Source organism: Plasmodium chabaudi, assembly GCF_900002335.3.
Source record: "Plasmodium chabaudi chabaudi strain AS genome assembly, chromosome: 14".
Classification (NCBI taxonomy): domain Eukaryota; phylum Apicomplexa; class Aconoidasida; order Haemosporida; family Plasmodiidae; genus Plasmodium; species Plasmodium chabaudi.
The window spans coordinates 1-15,112 of NC_030114.2; the positions used below are offsets into that span (position 1 = coordinate 1).

Below are 15,112 nucleotides of genomic sequence, written 5' to 3' on the forward strand. Positions count from 1 at the left end.
CTAAACCTAAACCCTAAACCCTGAACCCTAAACCCTAAACCCTGAACCCTGAACCCTAAACCATGAACCCTGAACCCTAAACCCTAAACCCTGAACCCTGAACCCTAAACCCTAAACCCTAAACCCTAAAACCAAAACCCTAAAACCAAAACCCTAAAACCAAAACCATGAACCATATATAAATCAAATTCACATATCAACATTATCTATAACACAATAAAAATTTATAAAAGCATTTTTCATAATGTCTAAAAAATCATATATTAATGAAAAAATATATTAAAATAAATTATTTCATTTCCATATAAATTTCACATTTTTTTTATTTCATTATTTTATATTGTTAAAATTGTAATTTATATTAATCGGAATTGTCTCGAAAGCTTTTATTTATTTGCCATAAAGATATAATATTAAATTATAATCAATCAATTATAAGATTTATGGTTGATATATATATTATATTTAAAACGGTTAAAATGAACATATTATGATATATATATATATAATTTAATATAACCGTAAACTCCCCATGTAAAAAAAGGCACAAATAGTCTATATAGTTGTATTTTTTCTTAAAATATAATAGAAACCGTTTTTTATATTTTCATTTAATTTTTAAGTAATTAAATTAATTTATATAAAGTAATAAAAATAAATATTTTTTTAATTATAAAAAACATTTTATAAAACTATAATTAATATTTAATAGAATTAGTCTTGTTTAAATATTAAAACATAATAATTAAACATTATTTTTATGTAATAATTATATTTATTTTTTACTTTTTTTTAATGTTATATAATATATATTTTTAAACTTTTACCGCTTTTTAATTCTCTTAAAATTTTTGTTTAAATATATATATGCTATATTGTAATATTAATGTTAACTTCAAATTAATAAATATATATATTGTTCTTTATTTTCTTATTGGTATGTAAGTTATTGCATTTGAAGTAAATATCTATATAATAGAATCTTACAATCTTATATTTAAGTTATCAATGATACAAAATAATCTTTACCTATATATAATTGCAAATAATCACTACTAAAGATGAAGATAATATCATTAGGCCTAATTTCCTCAATAATATTTAGTATTGTTTTAGCACGAAACAGTTCGAATTCAAAATCCACAACCGGTTGCGTAATATAAGAAAAAACCATAAAAATACATCATATTATATATAAATATGTATATATTAATTGCTTTAATTAGTTTTGTATACAAATATAATAATAAATTAACATAAAAATATCTGATATATTTTTTATATTGGTATTTTTTTTAGTTTGAATTATTAGGGAAAAAACCAAAGAAAATCCATACGATGATAGCTGAACCAGTTAAAGATAATGTTAAAGGCAAGGAAGTATTTGACCCTAAGCTTCCAAATCTCAAATTTATAGATGAATTCGATCCAATAATGTTAGAAGTTTACAAAGAAAATATGAGTGAATTAGATCAACCCATTATCTCCGAAATCGATGGTACTATTGCTGATAAAGTGACCAGGTTTTTAAGAAGAGAAAACGATTCCAGTTTACCAGGATTGTATATTAGACCATATGAAGAAGATTATGAAGATATGATTAAGGTTAATTATATACCTCTTAGGGAATATTATCAACGCAACCAAAAGAACGCCCATAAACAAAGTGAAACACCCCCTCCAGTATATAATATGCCTGAAAAACAAGAATTAAGTACAATACATGAAAAAGGATCAAATATACTACATGAAGATAAAGAAGAACTAGATAAAGAAAATGAAAATAAAAGTGAAGACGAAGATGAATTTGAAGCAAAATTGATAGCTCTATTATTTCCCAAAGATAGAGAACATGATAAAGAATTTAAAGAGAAAATAAGGAAGTTGTATCGTGCCTGGAAGATGGATAAAGAGGAAATGGGGAAAACGGAAATGAAGAAGATGGATAAAATGAAAATGAAAACGAAACCGAAGAATAAAATAAAATGCTGGAATTAATAAATGATGCATAAAGGAAATATAAAGTGATATAGCCCTAAAAATAATTATTGAAAAATCACAATGAGCAAAAGCGAAGATATTATATATAATATATTTTTTTGTAGAATAATAATAATAAGAAGAAATGACTATGTGCTTGCAAATGTTTCAAGTTATATACTTTTTTAATTAATTAAAATTATATATATTTTTTTGCCTTTTTTAACTTTTAAAAGGCATTTTTTTATATTCATGCTAAACATATTCATATAAATTATTTTAGTAAGATTTGTTTTTGTGCATACCATTTTTTTAATATGCTTAAATTTTATCATAATTTTTAATTACATTTGAATGATATAAATATTTAGTGTGATTCTCATGTAAAATATTACATTAAATTTATCATGAATTTATAAGTTATTTTTTTAAATTATAAAAAATAAAACATGTAATAGTAGTAATTTAATTTAGTTATTATGTCTTATCACACAATTTTATAGAATTACTATCCCAATTTAGCTATGAAGAATCGAATTATGAATATAGGAATCTGTATAGCTAATAGTTTGGTCCCAAAATAAAAGGCATTAATTAAATTTGTCGTATAAATAATCATCTTTTATTTTATTAACAAAAAAAATCCAAAAAATAAATTAATAAATGTACATAATCGACCTCGATAACATTTTATGTATATAATAATCCTATTTTCTCCTCAACTCAGCAACTTCTTTATTATCTCCATTACTTTCTTCATTTATCATATGGTTCAGGTGATATTGGGGGAGGAAATCATAATATATTATTTTATTGTAAACTTCCTTCTTTTCACCCATTTTCTCATGATAAATTTTGTAATAATTTAAGTCACGTCGCTTCTATAAGCAAATCGATACTTTGGAATCATCTTTCTATATCGATCCCGGCATTTGATCGATTGCCTCATTAACCACTAACAGCAAATTAACAGTAAATACAAAAAATAAATATTATAGTTCAATACATTTACCATTAAGTTATATTAATACGAAACCCAATTATTATAATTTTTCCTATACATATTTAAATCAATTCTTTAAACTAATAAAAGTTATCAAATTATTAAAAAGTATGCAAAATTATATGTAATGTGGTACATAATCCTAACCCATATATGGGTTCCATAAACACAACTTTAACCCTGATCCATTACATAAAATCATATAAAAATTATACAAAAAACATGCAAAATTATGCAGGAGTGCAATAATTTACACATATAGCTTTATATTTTATTGATTATATTATTTAAATATTCTTATCGACACAAAAATTATGATCCAAAATTATGGTCAAAAATGACTTATTTCCAAATAGACATATTCTTAACATATATCAATAATTATTACTATTCCTGGAATAATCACTCTCGTCGAATAATATATAATTATACTCTTTCCTCTTTATTTTTTTTCGTTTTTCTCTTAAATATTGTTTTTGAGATCGTTTACCAAATCCAAATAATGAATACTAATATAAAAATGGGAAAATTATTATATATTTTTTGATAAACCCATATAAGGGATCACAAAATATAATTTAAATATTATAGTTTTTAATTACTTATTATTTACCTTATAAGCAACTCCCAAGAAAAATGATATTACAGAAAATGTCGATAAAACTGGAATTACTGTGTTTAACATCGATGAACTTGATGATGCACCTTCAGAAGTTTGTAAAGAACTTTCTACATGTTTATTTTTGGGGGTTAATTCTGGAAAAGATTGAAAAATGCTGCATTTATTACCATATTTATTTATTAAATTGTTATAATCATCTAATAATGTAGACAATATTTGAGTATGTAGACTCTTTTCTTTAATATTAGAATCTTCATTAAGTTCTTCAAGTATATCAGCAAAATTTTTAGCTAATTTCCAAATTTTTTCGCAATCCAAACATTCACCATGAAATAAATAATACAAATAAGATAATATACTAAATAGACTACTAAATTTAGATATTTCTTTAATATCCATCAAATCTTTTTTTTTATCTATAATATCCTTATAAGTCGTAGTATCACCATCTTTTATTTTCTCATTATAACACTTATTTGTTTTTATATGATTAGTATAAAATTCGTTTAAATTGGTGGCACTACATTTTGAATGTCGATTTAGTTTATAACTTAACCATAAAATAACGTATTCGGCAAGTTTATCATCTTCTAATTTATAGTTGTCCTTTAACGTTTTTAGCAAATAAATAACACTACAACTAGTCATTTCAATATAATCATTACATTTATAAGTTCCTGAGGTATTCTTGTAATTACAATATTTGAGGATTGATTCGTGTTGTCTATCAACTCTAAATTCACCATCATCCATCACATAAAAATAGTCCTCGATCGCATAAATGTCTCTATACTACAAATATATTTTATGAATTAAACAAAAAAACATATTAATATAAATGCTAATCAAATGAAAATAAATATAATTTATGAGAATACAACATATAAAACACATGCGAATATAATATTTTATTTAAAAAATTGTATACCACATCCCCAATATCATAACTTGAATTTTCCATAATTTGGAGATTATGAGGGATAATAATATTTATATATATTACGTAAATATTTGTTGTATCTATTTAAGCTCATTGCATACCAATTATATTTCGTTAAACATGGTATACTTATTTTATGGCAATTATCTAAATTACCTTAAATGGAGAGTTGCTTAATATACTTTTGCCATATGTATATATGATGTGTTTATACAAAAAATGCTATTATTACTATAGTGCTTAATAATATAAAAATAGTTATTTAATACGATATATTACAGTTTTATATACTTGTTTCTAAAATTATAGTATTTTTAAATTAAGTTACATACTCAATTTTCTATTCAAATTAGATAAATTTATATTATTTGTTTAACATAGATAAATTCATAATTCATTTTAATAAGTGCGTCAACTTGATTTTTATTTCTATATGCTTCAATTTAGAAATATACCTTATTGGGTTATTTTATAATATATTTTGAGCATCTTTCCTATGGTTTAAAATAACAATTAGCACTGAAACTGTATTATTGGGCCATTTTAAGCTTAAATAATTCTTTAAAGTTAGATTATTTTTTAAATAATATATAATAAATATTAAATATGTAACACATAAATAAGTATTGATACAATTTTTAAACCATAATAGAAAACTATTGTAATTAGGTTGTTATATTGCGCTTTAAGAGGAGATAAATAAAATATATTTGCTCTTTTAACACATAAATTTAAATAAATACTCGTTAAATTGTCTTCATCGTTCATTTTATCTTATATATTCTATTGTTATGGCTATCAATGTATATGTATTCAAATAATTTATTAATAATTTTATATTTATTGATTATATGATAAAACAATGCTATTTCATATAAAAAAAACGATGATTCACTAAATACTAATAATTTAATATGCGTTAATATGGAATAATAAAAGACATTTAGCATGAATTGAATCTTTAACCCTTTCTCATCGATCCAGTTTTTTAGAATATAAAACCGTGTATCCCAAATGGTATCTTTGACAAAATATGTAACGTTGGTACCTTTATAATGCACTATTATATGTCATTGATTAATACTCATTCAATAAAACAAATATTTATATATCTATGTTAGAAAATACTAATATAGTTTTATAATTTTTTATTGAATATTTATAGAAAACAATTGTATGCAACATATAACAGGGGTTTATAGGGTCATTTTTTTTAAATATTATTATTAACTTTTTCAATAATAATATATAATTTCGTATTATAATTATATAAATATATTTTTTAACTATACTTGTGAGTTTATTTACCTATAATAATAAATAAATTTACTCATTTATTATTTTTAATACTTATATAGAGTTTTAAAATCAGGTTCATAGAACCTGAACCTCAAAATGAAAGTCATTAATTAAATTTATCATATAAATAATTGTTTTCTTTTATAAACAAAAAAATCAATTAATAAATGGTACAAGAATATCCTGCATGTGCTTGTATATATTTAATAATCCCATTTTCTCCTCAACCCAACAACTTTCTTATCTCCATTTATCATACGATTCAAGTGGCATTGGGGAAGGACACCGTTTTAAAAGTCCTTTCAGATGAAATAATCATAAATTATTTTCTTGCATGTTCCACTATTATCACCCATATTCCTATATTAAATATTATAATTATTTAAAACAACGTCTATTCTATAACAAATCGACATTTTGGGATCATCTGTCTGTATCGATTCCGACATTTGATCGATTGCCCCATAACCATTAATATCAAATTAGCAATAAATACAAAAAATACATGGTTTACCACATTTATTATTAAGTTATATTAATACGAAATTCAATCACTATAACTTGTCCTACATTTGTTTTTAATAATTTATTTCTTATATATATTTAAAACAACTCTTTAAACTAATAAACGTTATCAAATTATGCAAAATTAAATTCATTATAGCACTTAAACCTAACCCGAATATGGGTTCCACAAACACAACATCAACCCTGATTCACAGCATAAAACCATATAAAAGTAATACAAAAAATATGCAAAAATACAATAGCTATACATATATATTTTATGTTTGATTTATTATATTATTTAAATATTCTTATAGACCACAAAATTATGTATTTCCAATAGACAGCTTCTTGACATATATCAATAATTATTACTTCTCCTGGAATAATCACTCTCTTCGAATCATATATAACGATTCATTTTCTTCTTTATTTTTTTTAGTTTTTCTCTTAAATATTGTCTTTGAAATCGTTTATCGAATCCAAATAACGAATACTAATGTAAAATGTTAAGAAGCATATGATGTTTATTAAAGTTTGAATATATTTAATGAAATTATTTTTAAATTCCTTATTATTTACCTTATAAGAAACTCCTAAGAAAACTGGTATTGCAAATACCAATAAAGCTGGAATTAATTTGCTTGCTATCGACGAACTTGATGGTGTAGCTTCGAAAATTTGGAAAGAACCTTGCGGCGCTTCTATATCGGGAAAGGAAGCATCGTAGCAACTGCCGCAAACTTCAGAACGATACTTTTTTAAATTATTATAATCAGTTGATAAACTATACAATACATTTTTATATGAATTGCTTTGATTATTATCAGAATTTTCATTAAGTTCATTATATTTTTTAGCAAAATCGTTGGCCTTTTCTAAGCAATTTTGGCAATCTGACTGGCATATAATGCATCCATTATACAAGTCACATAATGATTTTAATGGAGGATACAATTTAGACATATCTTGAATATCAATAGTCATCAATTCCTTATATTTATCAATAAGATTCTGATAACTTGTATATCCAGTGACACCATTTATTTTCGCAGTATATTTCTCTTTATCCTTTATATACATATTATAAAAATCATTTAAGTTATTGATTCCGTCATTTGTCTTTCTGGTTAATATATAACTTAACCATGCCAAAATGTATCCAGCAATATTGATATTATTTTTTGCATTTTCCATAAGCGAATCAGAATCCTTAAAAAATATCTCAAACAAAACGAAACATCCAACATTAATTTTATCGAGATCAGTCTTACAATTTTCAATATTATCTTTACAATAAGTTGCATTTATTTCGTCATTTTTAAATTGATAGTTTCCAGCACCATCCAATGTATCTGGGAAATCCCCCCATACACCCTCTAAAATTCGACACTAAAAAAACAATTAAAGCAGTTATCAGAAATGTGGATTATTAAAATAAGATTTAATGATATATATATATAATACAATATCAAAAAACGTAAAGGAAAGCAGTTTTATTATAAAAATGCGTATACCATATTTTCATTCATTGTGATAGAATTTTAATTTTGATTTGTAAATTGAGTAGAATCATGCTGCTTTATATACAGTGCACCAAATGTCTGACACAAATACTTTAACCCTATATATAACAACTGTCTGTAGTTAAATATATTATAATTTTCCAATAATTAAATTAGTATAGAATAATAAAATAATGTTATTACTAAAGAAACGTTACATTTTTGCTTATGTAATTAAATTACCTTAAATATATGGTGCTTAATACGCTTTTGATTAAATATATATATAGTTAATTTTATATAAAAAGCGTTATTCTTACTAACACTTGTTATAACTTTATTATAAAAATAGACACATTTTATAAAGAATTTAGTGATTCCTTTATTTATTTTTGAACAAATATAATTTGTAGCATATCCTTTTTTAGTAAAACCTTTTATAAAACTTAAATGCTGCAAAAATCGAAACAATTAAGAAATTCATTATTACTATGATCCTTAAAGTATATAAATAGTCATTTAATAAGATAGGTTAAATATTTATATACTTGTTTCTTATAATATGTAACATAGTTTTTTCTAAAATTATAGTATTTTCAAATTAAGTTACATGCTCCATTTTATATGAAAATTACATAAATTTATATTATTTTTATTTAATACAGATAAATTCATAATCCATCTTAATGAGTGCGATAACTTTATGCTTATTCCTATGTACATCAATTTAAAAATATATTGTGTTGGGTTATTTTATAATATATTTTGAGCATCTTTTCTACAGTTTAAAATAACAATTAGCACTGAACCCGTATTTATTATGGCTTTCTCTTAGTATTAAATGTATATCACATAAATAAGTATTGATGCAAATTATAAAGCATAATATAAAAAAATGTGCAATTAAGTTGTTATATTCCCATTTAAAAGGAAAAAAATAATATATATTTGCTCTTAATACGTAAATTTAGATAAATATTCGTTAAATACTCTCCATTGTTCATTTATCTTATATAATATACTTCTATAGTTATCAATGTATATGCATTCAAATAATTTATTAAAATTATATGATAAAACAATGTTGTTTGTGATTAAAGATTATTTACTAAACAATGATAATATAATAGGCGCAATATGGAATAATAAAAAGACATTTAATTTTAATTGAGTCTTTAACCCTTTCTTCAATATCCAGCTTTTTAAAATATAAAATCACATATACCAAAATATCTTTAGCAAAATATGTAACGTTAGCACCTTTATAATGCACCAATATATCTCACTGATTTATTATTCATTCAATAAACCATATATTTATATATCTCTGTTTGAAAATACCATTATACTTTTATACTGAATTTATATAGAAACAATTGTATGTAGCATATAATATATATTTAGTGGGGCATTGTTTATATTTTTTTAAAATATTATTATTAATTTTTCAATAATAAATGATTTATAACAAATACATTTTTATCCATTCATTATGTTATAATATTTTTATTCTTAAAAGTATATAAATAAATTTATAATTGAAAATTAAGTGAACCATTCCAACAACATCATATTTATACAGATTATAATATATAATTTCGTATTATAATTATATAAATATATTTTTTAATTATACTTATGAGTTTATTTACATATAATAATAGCAATAAATAAATTCACTTATTTATCATTTTTAATACTTATATTGAATTTTAAAATCGGGTTCATGGAATTTGAACCTCAAAATAAAAGTTATTAATTAAATTTATCATTTCAAAAAATCGTCTTTTCTTTTATAAAACAAAAAAAATATAAATAAATAAATTAATAAATGGAACAAAATTATCCTGAATGTTTTTGTATATGCATAATAGTCCTATTTTCTCCTCAAATCAACTTCTTTCTTACCCCCATTACTTTCTTCATTTATTACACAGTTCAGGAGGTACTAAGGAAGAAAATTGTTTTAAATTCCACTTTGGCTTAAACAATAGTAAATTATTTTCTTATATTTCCCTTACTTCTTCACAATTTTCTCATATTAAATATTATAATTATTTAAATCAACGTTGTCTTATAGAACCCAATCAACACTTTGGAATCATCTGCCTATATCGATTCCGATATTTGATCAATTGCCCCATAAAACGATTAATCCAGTTTTAACAATAAAATACAAAAAATGCATAGTATATTTCACATAATTATCATTAACTTATATTAACACGAAATGAAAATCATATAATTTATCAAGTATGCTACTTTATTCGGTCCTTTTCATAGTGATCTTCATCCCCATTTATTCTCTTACATATTTAGACTTATTATAAATGCTAAAAGCTACAAAATATTTTATACATATTTTTAATAATTTATTTCCTATACATATTTAAAACAATTATTTAAACTAATATATTATCAAATTATACAGAATTAAACATAATTTAACACTTAACTATAACCCGAATATGGGTTCCACAAACACAACTTTAACCCTGATTCACAACATAAAAACATACATAAAATATATAATAAATATACATATATAACTTTATATTATATTGATTGCATTATTTAAATATTCTTATAAACCCCAAATTTATGTTCCAAATTATGGTCAAAAATTGATTATTTCCAAATAGTCAGCCTTAACATATATCAATAATTATTACTATTCCTGGAATAATCACTCTCGTCGAATAATATATAATTATACTCTTTACTCTTTATTTTTTTTCGTTTTTCTCTTAAATATTGTTTTTGAGATCGTTTACCAAATCCAAATAATGAATGCTAATATAAAAATGGTAATCGTATATACATTTTTTGATAATCCCATATAAGAATTACAAAAATAAATTTTAAAGATTATATTTTTAAATTCCTTTTTATTTACCTTATAAGCAAATCCCAAGAAAATAGATATTGCAACAAATATAAATGTAATTGAAATTAGCGCATTTTTTGTTGACGAACATCGTGAACAATCTGGAAGGGATGGGAATTTATCACATCCTACTTTTTTTTCATAGCATTGACTTATAAAATTATAATAATCAGTTGATAATATAGATAATATTTGACAATATAGACTGCCTTCAATATCAGTATCATTATTATTAAGGAGTATTTTATATTTTTCAGCAAACTTTTTGGCATCATCCAAACATTGTGTGCAATTTGGACTGTCTGGATTAAATCCATTATACATGTTACATAATGATTTAAATGCATCATAAAATTTAGATATATCATTAATACCCTTATTCATCGATAATAGTTTACTATTTATAGGATCCTTATAGATATTATAAGCATTAATATTAGTATTTTTTATAGAATTAATATAATTATCACCCCCATTTATACAAGTATCATAAAATTTCATTACATTGTCGGTTTTGTCATCACTCTTTAGTTTTAACGTATAAATTAGCCATATCATAATGTAATGAAAAATATTGGTATTACTATTTACATTTTTCGTAAGCGACGAACCACCCCCAAAGTTTTGTTCAAATAACCAAAATGATACAGCATTAACTATATCGATATCATCATAAATTTTTTTATTGAATAATGTTTCACAATAATTATTAATGTTTGATTGATTGTCTCCATCTTTACCCACGCTATTGGGAAACTCATCCCATATAGTCTTGAATCCTCTACACTAATAAAACATTTAAAAACAATTATTATAAATGTGTATGATTAAAATAATGTTTAATGATATTTATATATAATAAAATATCAAAAAACGTAAAGGAAAAAATTTTTATTAAAAAAAATGCATATACCATATTTTCAGTCATTGTGATGAAATTTTATTTTTGATTTGTAAATTGAGTGGGATCATGCTGTTTTATATACACTGCGCCAAATATGTGACACAAATACTTTATCCTTATATATGGCAACTGTCTGTAGCTAAATGTATTATAATTTTTTCAATAATTAAATTAGTATAGAATAACAAAATAATATTATTACTAAAGAAGCGTTATGTTTCTTTTTATGATAATTGGCTATATTGCATTAAATATAAGGTTGGATATACACTTTTCCTGTATGCATATATGATGCATTTTATACAAAAAATATTATTTTTACTAAAATGTGGTATGGTTTTATTATAAAAATGCATATACTTTTATAATGAATGTAAACCATATTTCCTTATACGCATGTTTTAACATAAAAAACTTATAAAGTATCCTTTTTTAGTAGAAGATTTTCTAAAGCATAAGTGCTGAATAAATCTAAAAAGTTAAGAAATATCCTATTATTATAATCATTAAAAGTATATAAATAAATATTTAATAAGATAGATTAAATATTTATATACTTGTTTCTTATAATATATAATATAATTTTTTTCTAAAGTTATAGAATTTACAAAATAAATTGAATATGCATAATTTTAATATTGATTTTATTTAATATAGATAAACTCATAACCAATTTTAATAAATCCAATAACTTTATTTTTATTCCTATATACCCAATTTAAAAATATATCTTATTTGGTAATTTTATAATATATTTTACGCACCTTTTACACTATTTAAAACGACAATTAGCACTAAACCCGTATTTGTTGAGCTATTTATAATCTTAATTAATTCTTTGAATGCATATTGTTTTTAAAATAATACTTAGCAAATATTAGTTTATAACACATAAATAACTATTGATGCAAGTTTAAAGTATAATTGAAAACTAAGTGGAATTAGGCTGTTATATCACCCTTTGTTAGGGGAGAGATAAAAGATATATTTTCTCTTTTAATATATAATTATTTGATAAATGCTTTGTATTGTTCATTTCTATCTTATGTATTCTAATTTTCTAATTGTCAATGTGTATACATTCAGATAATTTATTAAAAAATTAATATTTTATTAATTATATGATAAAATATTGCTATTTTAGATTAAAAAATGATGAATTACAAACACTAATAATATAATGCACTCTAATGTGCAATAATAAAAAGGAATTGATAAAATTGAATCTTTAACTGTTTCCCATCAATCAAGTTTTTTAGAATATAAAACCACATATCCCAATTGGTATCTTTAATAAAATATATAACATTGATGCCTTTATAATGCACTGTTATATCCATTGATTTATCATTCATTCAATAAAAAATATATTTATATATCTCTGTTAAAAAATACATTATATTTTTATATAATTTTTTACTGAATATGCATAAAAAAACATTCTATATCGAAATGCATGAAGAGATATAAAGGGGCACTTTTTATATTTTTTTTAAAAACTTTATTATGAAATATTTCAATATTATTGATAGAATATATTACTAGCTTATATGTATAAACATGTAATAATAATGCAATTCTATCTATAATACTATTTTTAATTACTAGAAAATTATTAGAACAAAATATGATATGAAAATTTATTAATATATTTATATTTTATCTTTTAACCATTTTAAAATATAATTTATTTATACCTCAAAATTATAAAACTTAAAATAGTGTATATTTAGTTCAATTTTTATTGTGTTATTAAAAATGTTAGATGCATAATATGCCTTTTATAGATAACGCTGTATTGTCGAACCTCGATCGATTGTTTATGAATCTATATTTTATTATTATATATTAGTAGTTTGTTTAATTAATGTTACAAACACATATATTAACCTGAATATATATTGTAATATAGAGGAATATTCAAAATGGTTTTTATTATAATCTATAGATGCCTATTCAGTTTTGTTATTACAGTTTTGTTTGGGAACTTTGTAATTGAAATTAAAATAAATATGATACAAATAATAAATTTTTCTAATATGTTTCATCAAATAAAGAAACATAATGTGCTATTCATGATTCAATATCGCCCCTGATTAACAAGACTTATATAATAAATAATAAGGATTCTTATATATCGTTATCCAAAAATTACCAATAAAATGTAACATGTGAAGTTATAGTATTGCCAAATTTAATATATACGAACGAATTAGATATAGTATTATGGCTTATGAAAATATGTTCAGTACACCCTTTCATATTAATGGCCATTCCCCTTTGGGGGGTGCATATTTAGGAATAATCTCAAGATTAAACATACGAGATGGAGCATATATTTAATCACCATTTATAGAACAACAATATTATAAATTATAAATATATTATTTCGTAATAACAATATATTTAAATTCCAAAATTGAGAATTTGCATATGTAATATCCTAATATATATTATTAGTTAAAAAAATTTTATTATTATGTGCTTTTTCGATAAAATTAATATTATATTTAATTATATGAAATTTTTATAATAAAAAATATTTTAATATTAGTTATAATTATTAGAACAAAATATGATATGAAAATTTATTAATATACTTATATTTTATCTTTTAACCATTTTAAAATTGAATTTATTTATGCCTCAAAACTATAAAATTTAAAATATTGTATATATTGTTCAATTTTTATTGTGTTATTAAAAATGGTAGATGCATAAAACATCTTTTATAGGTAATGTTGTATTGTCGAATCTCGATCGATATTTCATGCATCTATATTTTATGAATATTTATTATATTTTGTAATATGTTTAAAACACATATGTAATCTGAATATATATTGTAATGTAGAGGAATATTCAAAATGAATTTTATTATAATCTAAAGCTATACATATATTATACTTTATGGAAATATATGCTATGTAATCCCTTTCATATTAATGGTTACGGCCATTTGGGGCTGCATATTTGGATTTCATTTCGGGATTAAACATACAGAGATTGTACACATATTTAATCAACATTTATAGACAAATAAATATGATCAAATTATAAACAATTTAATAAAAATATAATAACCCAAAACATAGTTCCATAGAACAAAACAATATCCCATAGTACAGAACTCTGACCCAAAATGCGAACAAAAATTATATAAATATATACGACATTACATTTACATAAAATGTGGAAGAACAAATACATACTAATATTATTACTATTATTACATAATAAAAAATTAAGAACCTTTCTTCTACAAGCATACAGTCCTATTTTCCTAAACTCTGAACCAAATAAAATTAACATAATATTTATTCTTTCTTATAACTTACATGCATGCACAAATTTGGTAGCATACTTCAATGTGTATAGTAGAAAATTGCATCTCTACCAATAAGGGTTACTAAAAAGTACAAAAAAAAAATAAACAAGCCAGAAAATGTTAAAACACAACAAAAA

The 15,112-nt window shown here is 22.3% G+C and overlaps 4 protein-coding genes across 4 annotated transcripts; 1 reads left to right on the plus strand and 3 right to left on the minus strand.

Annotated features, from left to right (window-relative positions):
* Nucleotides 1-1,061: 1,061 nt before the first annotated feature.
* Nucleotides 1,062-1,998, plus strand: PCHAS_1400100 (erythrocyte membrane antigen 1; the record flags this gene model as incomplete). Its single annotated transcript, XM_016799500.1, has 2 exons — nt 1,062-1,154; nt 1,300-1,998. The coding sequence occupies 2 exons, from the start codon at nt 1,062-1,064 to the stop codon at nt 1,996-1,998; spliced, it is 792 nt and encodes a 263-aa protein (XP_016654781.1).
* A 1,359-nt stretch (nt 1,999-3,357) lies between these two features.
* On the minus strand, nt 3,358-4,566 carry PCHAS_1400200 (CIR protein; the record flags this gene model as incomplete). Its single annotated transcript, XM_016799501.1, has 3 exons — nt 3,358-3,492; nt 3,597-4,397; nt 4,534-4,566. 3 exons carry the CDS (start codon nt 4,564-4,566, stop codon nt 3,358-3,360), a joined length of 969 nt encoding a protein of 322 aa, XP_016654782.1.
* A 2,188-nt stretch (nt 4,567-6,754) lies between these two features.
* On the minus strand, nt 6,755-7,883 carry PCHAS_1400300 (CIR protein; the record flags this gene model as incomplete). The annotated part of the gene is made up of 3 exons (XM_016799502.1): nt 6,755-6,847; nt 6,934-7,743; nt 7,869-7,883. 3 exons carry the CDS (start codon nt 7,881-7,883, stop codon nt 6,755-6,757), a joined length of 918 nt encoding a protein of 305 aa, XP_016654783.1.
* Nucleotides 7,884-10,514: 2,631 nt separating this feature from the next.
* On the minus strand, nt 10,515-11,671 carry PCHAS_1400400 (CIR protein; the record flags this gene model as incomplete). The annotated part of the gene is made up of 3 exons (XM_016799503.1): nt 10,515-10,649; nt 10,753-11,529; nt 11,657-11,671. 3 exons carry the CDS (start codon nt 11,669-11,671, stop codon nt 10,515-10,517), a joined length of 927 nt encoding a protein of 308 aa, XP_016654784.1.
* Nucleotides 11,672-15,112: the final 3,441 nt, after the last annotated feature.